This window comes from Bison bison, unplaced genomic scaffold (genome assembly GCF_000754665.1).
Source record: "Bison bison bison isolate TAMUID 2011002044 unplaced genomic scaffold, Bison_UMD1.0 scf7180017864280, whole genome shotgun sequence".
NCBI lineage: Eukaryota > Metazoa > Chordata > Mammalia > Artiodactyla > Bovidae > Bison > Bison bison.
The window spans coordinates 4497705-4508541 of NW_011494852.1; the positions used below are offsets into that span (position 1 = coordinate 4497705).

The following is a 10837-nucleotide window of genomic DNA, read 5'->3' on the forward strand; positions in this document are numbered from 1 at the left end:
ACCCCGCATCCTCTAAGTGGCCTTCGCGGAGGCCTTCTGAGGGTCTCAGAGTCCTCCACCAGCCCCTGTCCCAGATCCATCCCCAGCATCGTCATCCCATCCTCCTCCTCTCCTTGGCTTAGACCCCTCCTCCTCCTACCATCAGCCCCTTTCTCATTCTTGAGCCCCACCCCCACCCGGCTCCATCCTCAGCCTGACCCTTTTCTTCTCCTTTCTCATCCCATCCCAGTCCTTCTCAACCAACCCTCCCTTACCCCCTCCCCGCATCAGCCTGAACCTTTACTTCAGCCTCTCCAACTGCTCCCCTCTTCCTTACTCCACCTCAATCCCCAGCGTGCATTGTACCCCGCGATGTGATCGTTGGGTCCTCTCCATCTTCTTGTCCTCATCCGCCCTCCCCCACCGTCTCCCTCTCCCACCATGCTGCTCCTGCTCATTCATCCATTCATTCCCTCATTCCCTCACTTAGCATTCACTGAGACCTCTGTGTAGCCGCTTTGCTCCAGGCACGGAGAAAGTCAGAACCCATCCTGCCTTGGGGAACTTCATGGGCTGGAGGGGGACCGACCCAAGGGTGAGACCCAAAGGATGAAGTCGGGGTTGTGGGAGAATGAAGGAGGAAGAGGCTAGGGCCCATTCTGGGAAATCCTCATCTGGCAGATGGTTAATTTATTCATCAGATTTCACCCAGCCTCTGATGGGTGACTAAGCTGGCACTGGGCATTGGGACCCAGAGAGGAATCAGGCACAACCCTACTTGTGAGGAGCTTCAATTCTCTGCCCAGCTCTGTGCAGGGCAATGCTGGGGGAGTAGGGACTGAGCCTCAGTCCAGTGGGGGAGCTGGACTTGTCACCAGATGGGGACATCTCAGAGTGCACAGGGCTGTAATGAGGGAAGTTAAGGCAACATCATCAAGCCTGGGATGGGGGAGGCTACCATGAGAGTCAAATCTGAGGGCTAAGTGAAAGCACGGGGAAAAGATGGGGATGAGTGTTCCATGCAGCGGGAACAGCCTTTGCAAAGGCCTAGAAGGAAATGAGAAGATGATTCTTTTGTTGGACTCTTAGAAGTCTGAGAGCTCTGAGAGTAGAGGCAGTGGGAAGAAATGAGGCTGGGGAGGTAAGCAGAGACCACAGTATCTAGACTTTATCTTAAAGACAGGGAGCCATTGAAGATCCCTGACCTGGAGAGAGACAGAGGCAGATTTGTGTTTTGTGAAAGTGATACTGACTCTTGCTGTGAAGAAGCTGGCAGGAAGGGAGAGGTGGAAGCAGGGAGACTGATAAGATGGGAGCTGTGATTGTCCAGATGTTGATGAAAGGCGTGGAAAGGCACAACCCCTTCTCTCCTGGGGCTAGAGGAGGCTTTTAAACAGGGAGAGATAGTACCAGCATGCTCTTGCCCTGACGCACCCATGGCCCCTGCTCTTTCAGTCCCCCACTCCAGACTACACATAAAGAAGCAGACCTACCCTGAGCCCGGCCTTCACCTCCCCCTGACCTACCCCTCTATTCCATGCTCAGGACAGTGTGTGGAGCAATTCGGGCCTGCAGGCCCAGGCTGCCAGATAACAATGCTCCCGTTGTCTCTCTGCTCCCATCTCTGGGGGCCTCTGATTCTTCTTTCTGCTGTACAGGCTCGCAGCACTGACAGCCTGGATGGCCCAGGGGAGGGCTCGGTGCAGCCCCTGCCCCCTACTGGGGGACCCAGTGTGAAGGGGAAGCCTGGGAAGAGGTGAGAGGTGAGGGAGAGCCTCAACCTAGGAGGGGAGCCAAGCATAGGGCTGCTAGTGATCTGTCGTCTGTCCCCCAGGCTCTCGGCTCCTCGAGGTCCCTTTCCCCGGCTGGCAGACTGTGCCCATTTCCACTACGAGAATGTTGACTTCGGCCACATTCAGGTATGGGGGTTGCACCCAGGTGGGTAGGTGGGATCCCACCCAACCCTGAAGCAGCATCAGCCACTTTACCCCTGAAACCTCCCCGCCGGGAGTGACTGCTCAGTGGCAGGAGCTGTAGGGCAGAGGGGAGACTTGTTCCTTCCTTCATTTGTTCCTTTATTCATTCAGCAATGACTTTGTTAGGTGTGAATTTTGTGCCAGGACCTTGGATTCTGACTGAGCCATCACCAGGCCTTGACTGTGGGGAGACTCAGGAGGTGGACACGGTCCCATCCCTTGATAGTGCCGACCTGGAGAGGTCAGGACAGGGACAAAAGTGAGACCCTCACCAGGGCCTTTTGTTTCCCTCTGCAGCTCCTGCTGTCTCCAGAGCGTGACGGTCCGAACGTCTCTGGAGAGAATGAACTGGTGTTCGGGGTGCAGGTGACCTGTCAGGTGCGGCAGCCACCCCACCTCTCCTCTGGCCCGGTGAACTGACTGCCGTGGTCCTCAGCTCAGTATAATGAAGCTGCTGTATCCCCCTGTCCTTCCCACTCCCACAGGGCCGTTCCTGGCCAGTTCTCCGCAGTTACGATGACTTCCGTTCCTTGGATGCCCACCTCCACCGATGCATATTTGACCGGAGGTTTTCCTGCCTCCCAGAGCTTCCTCCACCCCCAGAGGGCGCCAGGGCTGCCCAGGTAAACTACCTGTCCCAGCCCCTGCTTCAGTCAAGGTGTGTCCTCACCAGTGATGGGTGAAACCATCAAGGCAGGGGAAATAGATAAATATTAAACACTGCTATGTCCTGAGTTCCAACCAGTTGGGGGCCTCAAAACTGCAGCAGGGTGACTCCCTTTAGTTTTTAGGATCATGGGGAGTTTAGGGGGCTCCAAGGGAGGGTCAGAATGGCCAGACCGCTGGGGGCACACAGGGCCTTGGCCCAGACTGTTTATAACTGATAACGACAGTATTTCAGTACTTCACAGCGGAGCAGCACCCATGTGTTCACGTTGAATTTCAGCCCTGCCAGAGGCGAGCCAGGGCAGTACAGGAGGGCGGTGGGCTCTCTTGGGTGGGGTCTTCTCACAAACCCCACTCTGACAACCTGCCCCAGATGCTGGTGCCGCTGCTGCTGCAGTACCTGGAAACCCTGTCAGGGCTGGTGGACAGTAACCTCAACTGTGGGCCGGTGCTTACCTGGATGGAGGTGGGCCCCGGGCAGGGGGCTTGGAGCTGGGAGTGAGGGAGGGATGTCTGAGGAGCAGGAAGCAGCCTGGGAGGGTGTGTGGGCACAGGAAAGAAAAGAGCCAGAGTGGAGGAGGCACTGGTATTTCAGTGTCTGTGTGGGCGCTTGCCTGTGAGAGAGAACGCAAGTGGGTGCGTGCATGTGTGTGTGTGTGTGTGTGTGTGCAGGTGTTGGGCTGTGGGGATGTGAGAATTTCAAGGAATATTGGTATACTGGCTAGAAATAGTTTTGGCTATAGCTAGCAGAATGCCGGAGAAGGCAACAGCACCCCACTCCAGTACTTTTGCCTGGAAAATCCCATGGACGGAGGAGCCTGGTAGGCTGCAGTCCATGGGGTTGCTAAAGTCGGACACGACTGAAGCGACTTAGCAGCAGCAGCAGCAGAACGCCAGGCTAAGAGTGCAGGTTTTCAGATAGCAGATATGCAACGTTTGCTGTGGAGGATGTGGGTGCAGGAGTGAATCAGCATGGTTTCGGGCAGGGGCATCCTGGGACATGGAAGGGAATTTGCTTTGGAAGGGGCAAGAGTGTAGGTGTTTTACCAATAGCTCTGAGTGACAGGGGCACCCAGGTGGGGGACAAGGGGTGGCCTCCAGTGGGGGAACCTTCTCGGTCTTTACTATTGCCTTCTTCTGGCCTCTCCTTGCCACATCCCCTCCATCTCAGCTGGACAACCACGGCCGGCGACTGCTCCTCAGTGAGGAGGCCTCACTCAATATCCCCGCAGTGGCCGCTGCCCATGTGATAAAGCGGTACACGGCCCAGGCACCTGACGAGCTGTCCTTCGAGGTAAGGCTGTAGGGGAGCAGACTCTGGCTGGGCTCCCACTTCATCTGCACCTTCTGACCCTGCCTCCTCATGCCCACCCACTCCCAGGTGGGGGACATTGTCTCCGTGATCGACATGCCGCCCACGGAGGATCGGAGCTGGTGGCGGGGCAAGCGGGGCTTCCAGGTAAGCCTGGTTAGAGCTGGACAGGTGGGGCTGGGGCACTGCGCCAGCTCAGGTGGCCCCGCCACTGACCCCAAACCCTCCTCAGGTCGGTTTCTTCCCCAGTGAGTGTGTGGAACTATTCACGGAGCGGCCGGGTCCAGGACTAAAGGGGGGTGAGTGTCCTGGGCAGAGTGGGGAGGCCCTCCTGCATCCCTTCCCTGCCCTCCATCCTTTCCACCACTGTTCACCCTGCAGATGCCGACGGTCCCCCGTGTGGTGTCCTGGCTTCCCAGGGTGCTTCCTCTCTGACCTCAGGTAATGTGAACATTACCCGTTTGTAATTACCAGGGGCCAGACCCTGCCCCATCTCCCCATGCGACCCTGTGTGACCAGCCTTTATCTCCACAGCGGTGCCCCGGCCGCGGGGGAAGCTGGCTGGCCTCCTCCGCACCTTCATGCGCTCCCGCCCTTCCCGGCAGCGTCTGCGGCAGCGGGGCATTCTGCGGCAGAGGGTATTTGGCTGTGACCTGGGAGAACACCTCAGCAACTCAGGCCAGGACGGTGAGGCCCAGTCCACCTCCCCTGCCCTTTCTCCCCCCTAGGCTGTGACCCACAGCAGCAGATTGAACCCTTGCTTTCTCCCAGTGCCCCAGGTGCTGCGCTGCTGTTCTGAGTTTATTGAGGCCCACGGGGTGGTGGATGGAATCTATCGACTCTCGGGTGTGTCATCCAACATCCAGAGGCTACGGTGAGGACCCTCCACCAACCTTCATGAGCACCTGCCACATGCCAAGCATTAAGCTCTAGGGACACCATGGTGAACGAGACAGCCGGAGACTCCTGCCCTCATGGGGTCCATGTGCTGGAAGGAGAGGCAGACAGGAAAGGAGAGAGTTGACGATAGGTGACAGGTGGCCTGGAGAAAAAAAAGACGGGGTGAGGGAGATCATAATAAGAAGTCATGGTGGGTGGAGAAGGCCTCCTGGGAGAGAGCTCGCTGTGGAGGAGTGGGGGAGCGAGCACTGTGGTTGTCCACCATGGAGAGAACAGCCAGTGAGAGGGGAAAGTGGCAGGAGATGATGTCTGAGAAGTGATTAGGGGCGAGTAGGCTCACGGGCTCTTTTTGATGACTGTTAGGCTCTTGGCTTTTACTGGGAGTAAGGGAGGAACCACAGGAAGGATTGTGGGCCAAAGAGGGGCAATAGGCATAACAGTTTAAGAAGTGGGAAGCGCTGAGGCCCGGGCTTCCAGGCGAGAGCAGAGAGCCTGAGGCCAAGGTCCCGTGTATAGAGCTTTCTCACCTGAGAGGCTGCCAGGTTGTGAGCAGAAGCCGCTGGGATTCCAGCTGCAGTTTCCAGTGCCTCTTGGAGCCAGGGAAATGGCACAACTTTGTGGATGGAGCCCAGTCACACTCTGGAGGCAGATGGGCTTGGGTAGCTACAAGCAGGGTGTCTCCCACCAGAGCCTCAGTGTGCTCCTGTGTAAATGGGGCGCCCTTGTCTTTGGCATGCAGGGTTGTTGGGGGGAAGGGAGCTCAGTAAGTACTGCCTCTGAAAAGCCAGCACAGGAAGAGGGTTGCATCTACCTGTGGACACTTTAGGTGTGGGGGCAGGACCCAGCCTGGTGGGCCAGCTCTGACCTGCATCTTCTTCTTGACGTGGTGGCCTCAGGCATGAGTTCGACAGTGAGAGGATCCCTGAACTGTCTGGCCCTGCCTTCCTGCAGGACATCCACAGCGTGTCCTCCCTCTGCAAGCTCTACTTCCGAGAGCTGCCCAACCCCTTACTCACTTACCAGCTCTACGGGAAGTTCAGTGTGAGTAAGGGTGACCGCGAGGTAGGAGGGGCTGGGAGGCGGCAGCCCAGCCCCGCTCACACTGTGCACTGTCTTAGGAGGCCATGTCGGTGCCAGGCGAGGAGGAGCGCCTGGTGAGGGTTCACGATGTCATCCAGCAGTTGCCCCCGCCGCACTACCGGTAAACCAGGAGGGGAAGGGAAGGGTGGTGGTGGACTCCCGAGGGAGGTGAGGCTCAGGCGTCCCTCTCCACTCCCATCCCCAGGACCCTGGAGTACCTTCTGAGGCACTTGGCCCGCATGGCGAGGCACAGTGCCAACACCAGCATGCACGCCCGCAACCTGGCCATCGTTTGGGCACCTAACCTGCTACGGTAAGCTGGCAGCTCGCCAGCCTGCTCCCCCAGCTCCCTACCAACTCCCAGGCTGGGCCTGGAGTCTCCCCGCCCCCGCCCCCAACCTCACCCCAGGAACCCATCCAACTTTTGATCATTTCACCCAACACATTATTTCTTTTCTTGTAATTTATTTATGGTTGCGGGGGTCTTCGTTGCTGCGTTCGGGATTTTCTCTAGTTGAAGTGAGCAGGAGCTACTCCTTGTGGTGCACAGGCTTCCCATCGTGGTGTCTCTTGTTGCAGAACACAGGCTCTAGGTGCATGGGCTTCAGTAGTTGCCGCATGTGAGCTCCAGGGCACCCAGGATTCAGTAGTTGCGGCACAGGGTCTCATTAGCTGTGGCTCACCAGTCCTAGAGCTCATGGGCTCAGTAGTTGTGGCACACGGGCTTTAGTTGCCCCAAGTCATGTGGGATCCTCCCAGACCAGGGATTGAACCCACATCCCCTGCATTGGCAGGCAGACTCCTGCCACTACCACCAGGGAAGTTCCTCAACACATATTTCTTAAGTGTTGGGTGCCCGTATGCCCGCCCTTGTTCTCAGCACTGGGGACACAGTGGTGAGCAGGAACTTACACTCTGAGCTCACAATCCTATGCGGGAGATGACAGTGGACATTACCAAAAAAAAAGAGAGCACAGTGTGACAGTGATGAGGGCTGAGGAGAAAGATTACAAAGTAGGGAAGGGAGATCTGGTCAGTCATGGCACTTGACATTTTTAGATAGAGTGGCAGGAAAGGCTTCAGGAAGAAGTCCTTCTGGGCCAGCAGCAAGGTAAGCCCGAAAGGATTTGATGGTGACCGAGACAGGCAAGTTCTCTGTCCTGGAGGAGTTCAGGTCTTCTTGGGAATCAGCTAAATAAATAAACAAATAAATAAAATAGCTAGTACGTGGTAGGTATAAGAACTATGAGCAAAAATGAAGACAGACCTGGGATATATAGGTTTACAATTTTAAATAAAATAGGTGGGGAAGACTCTGTTGGGAAGGTAACATTTGAATTAACAGCTGCAGAAGGTAACAGAAGGACCTGGGTGGCTGAGAAGGAGCAAACCAAGCAGAGGGAATAGCAAGTGCAAAGGTCCTGGGGCTGGGTTAGGGCCCAGTGTTTGGAGGCCAGTGTCACTGGAGCTGAGTGAGAGAGTGCAGGTTGAAGGGGAGGAGATGGTAAGGTCAGAGAGGTGATGCAGGAACAGACAGGGGAGTGACTTACAAGTTATGGGTCATGGTGAGGATCTGGCTTTTACCAGGAATGACATGCAGCCAGAGGAGGGCTCTGAGCCAGGAGGGCCCTGATCTGTGACTTAGGGGTTCACAGGCTCCCTCTGGCTGAGTGTAGGGAGCAGACTGTAGGGATTTGGCGGGGAGCAGGGAGAACAGGGAGGAGGCGGTGTGTTGGTCCAGGAGGGAGAGGATGGAGGCAGGGCCAGAGCAGGGGCATGGGGAGTTCAGATTCTGCGTAGAGTTTGTGGGTGGAGCCCACAGGGTCTCCTGCAGTTGGATGTGGGTGTTAGGGAAAGAGGGGCCAAGGGCAATACCAAGGTATTGACTGAGATGGGATAGGCAGGGAGGGAGCAGGTTCTGGGGAGAGGCTGAGAATCTAGTTCTAGATGTGATCAGTTTGATAAGGTCAGAGACGTTGAATGACAGTCACTGCTTCCACGGCGCCCCACCCTCCCCTGGCCAGAACCCACCAGCTGGAGCTCCAGGCACCCGGCCACCCTCACTCTTCTCCCATCCAGGTCCATGGAGCTGGAGTCAGTGGGGCTAGGGGGTGCAGCAGCCTTCCGGGAGGTGCGGGTACAGTCGGTGGTGGTGGAATTCCTGCTCACCCATGTGGACGTCCTGTTCAGCGACACCTTCACATCTGCTGGCCTTGACCCTGCAGGTATGCCAGTCCTATCCCATGTTCTGACTACCGCCCCCCATCGTCAGGGCTGCAGTGGGAGGGTAGGTGGGCTCCCAGCCCCATCCCTATCCCACTGAAGCTGGACCTCCCTTCTGGTTCCTTGAGGACCCCGCCCCGGCCTCTCCCTCCCCTTCCCCCGCCTTCTCATTTCAGCTCCTACGCTCAGGATCCCCACTTCTTGGCCCGGACATCGTTCTTCCTTCACCCCTTGTAGCTCCTGGGGGCACTTGGGGCCATGGGTCCACCTGGGAGGAGGTGGGAGGTCCCCAGACTTGACCCTGCCCCGGCCCCACCCAGACTCCCTGCCCTGCCCCGGACCCCAGCCCAGTCAGGACTCAGCACGTCGGAGGGCCCTCTGGCCCGAGGTAACTGAAGCCAGAGCCGCTGTTCTCGCTGGCTGCTGGGAGCTGCCTCCTCATCAGCTCGTTCTGCCTCACTCCTCCTCCTCACCTGCCTGCTGCCCACCCATTCCCGCCTGATCTGTCCTGGCCCCCTGCCTTGCCAGCCCGGGTGGGCACGCTGCGGGGCCGGGGCTTGGGCTGTAGCGCTTGGCTTTGCCTGTGGCCTTCAACAGCCCCAGGGCTGATGGCTGCCCCCTCTCCCGACTCCTCAGGCCGCTGCCTCCTTCCCAGGCCCAAGTCCCTTGCGGGCAGCGGCCCCTCCACTCGCCTGCTAACACTAGAGGAAGCCCAGGCTCGGACCCAGGGTCGGCTGGGGACACCCACCGAGCCCACAACTTCCAAGGCCCCAACTTCACCTGTGGAAAGGTGAGTAGGATGTCCAGAAGGGAGGGACTGGCCTTGGGGACCCAGCTCCTCAGCCAGCCTCCTATGTCTTGACCCAAACTCCAGGAGGAAAGGGGAGAGAGGCGAGAAACAGCGGAAGCCTGGAGGTAGCAGCTGGAAGACCTTCTTTGCACTGGGCCGAGGCCCCAGCATCCCCCGAAAGAAGCCTCTGCCCTGGCTAGGGGGCACCCGGGCCCGACCGCAGCCTTCAGGTCAGAGGCGGGGCAGTGGGCGTGGTGGCTGGAGAGGCACCCTGGAGTGCCCCCATGACCCTTCGTCCTCTCCCTGCAGGCTGCCGACCTGACACTGTCACACTGAGGTCTGCCAAGAGTGAGGAGTCTCTGTCATCGCAGGCCAGTGGGGCTGGTGAGCATGGGGTGACCCTTGCCTGTGCCCAGGTGGAGCTGGGAGGGACTGGGGCTCTGAGCTGGCCTCCACGTGGTGTTCTGAGATTTGGGGGTCTTGGGGTTTTTTGTTTTAATCTGGACCTTACGTACAATAAGTTTGATAAAGCTTCACTCTTGGTTCACGATGCACTCTGGTCATTGGCCCATGCAGGGTCCTTCTAGTCTTTTGTTCATCCGTTTCGAAAAAAATTAAATAGTATCATGAACACCCATGAACCTGCTGGCCAGAAGTAAAGGCCTCCCACCACAGTACGTGCGAACTCCTCCCCTCCCACCTGCTGCCTCCCCACCTCAGGGGTCCTCTGATGGTCTTAGTCCCTTTGCTTTTACAGTTTTGTCACCTACAGGTGTAGGGGTCAACAACACACTGCTAGTTGTTCTGAATCTTTGATTAAAGGGTATCATTAAACAGGGGTATCGTGCTGCGTGTGTACTCACTCACCACTGCGTCACAGGCTGCCGTCCGCACAGCTGGCGTAGCTCAGGCTCCTTCCTCTCCATCACTGTCCATTGGCGAGTGTGGGTGTCCCCTCAGGGGAGGGGATGCTTGTCCATGCCCCTCCTGATGGATCTGCAGGCCCGACAAGCGCCCCAGGAGTGAAGGCGCACACTGTATGATACGCCCACATCCAGCTGTACAAGACGAGCCCCAAGTATTTCCCAGGTGTGGTCACCTCAGGCTGTCCTCCCAGCTACCGGGTATGAGATCCTGTCGGTCTCAAGCTTGTAGCCAGTGGGGTTGTCAGACTTTGTTCTTGCTTCTGGAACAGTTCTCTTCATGGACTTGCCACTGATGTCTTCTATCACCCATGAGTCTGCACAGCTCTCCCTGGATCCCCAGCCATTGTGACCCTAGGCAGAGACGTGTCTCTGTGTGTTATTTTCCCAACTTACTGGGGGTGTGTGTCCTGTTCTCACTGATGTATCTGGGTAGGTAGTTCTGATCCCTGACTCCCCCTCCCCTGCACTGCCCTTCCAGGCCTCCAGCGTCTGCACAGGCTACGGCGACCCCACTCCAGCAGTGACGCTTTTCCCGTGGGCCCCGCACCCGCTGGCTCCTGCGAGAGCCTGTCATCATCCGAGTCCACTGAGTCCTCCTCCGAGTCATCCTCCTCCTCTTCCTCTGAGTCCTCCGCAGCTGGGCTGGGAGTACTCTCTGGCTCCCCTTCACACCGAACCTCGGCCTGGCTAGACGACGGTGACGAGCTGGACTTTAGCCCACCCCGCTGCCTGGAGGGGCTCCGGGGGCTTGACTTTGATCCCCTTACTTTTCGATGCAGCAGCCCCACCCCTGGGGACCCGGCACCTCCCGCCAGCCCGGCCCCCCCAGCTCCCGCCTCTGCCTTTCCACCCAGGGCAACCCCTCAGGCCCTCTCGCCCCGGGGCCCCACCAGCCCTGCCTCACCCGCTGCCCTGGACATCTCGGAGCCCCTGTCTGTGTCAGTGCCACCTGCTGTCCTGGAGCTGCTGGGGGGTGGGGGGACAC

General features: G+C 58.1%; 1 protein-coding gene across 1 annotated transcript in view; it reads left to right on the forward strand.

The window, feature by feature from the left end:
• Positions 1 to 10837, forward strand: part of ARHGAP33 (Rho GTPase activating protein 33) — a 13383-nt gene that overhangs the window by 504 nt on the left and 2042 nt on the right. The window contains 19 exon segments of the mRNA XM_010849298.1: positions 1638 to 1735; positions 1814 to 1898; positions 2253 to 2333; positions 2441 to 2578; positions 2995 to 3087; positions 3793 to 3915; positions 4003 to 4080; positions 4166 to 4232; positions 4315 to 4374; positions 4468 to 4620; positions 4705 to 4807; positions 5730 to 5874; positions 5952 to 6034; positions 6119 to 6226; positions 7993 to 8138; positions 8773 to 8926; positions 9011 to 9156; positions 9236 to 9310; positions 10331 to 10828. Of these exon segments, the coding sequence (XP_010847600.1) occupies positions 1638 to 1735; positions 1814 to 1898; positions 2253 to 2333; positions 2441 to 2578; positions 2995 to 3087; positions 3793 to 3915; positions 4003 to 4080; positions 4166 to 4232; positions 4315 to 4374; positions 4468 to 4620; positions 4705 to 4807; positions 5730 to 5874; positions 5952 to 6034; positions 6119 to 6226; positions 7993 to 8138; positions 8773 to 8926; positions 9011 to 9156; positions 9236 to 9310; positions 10331 to 10828 (2434 nt within the window).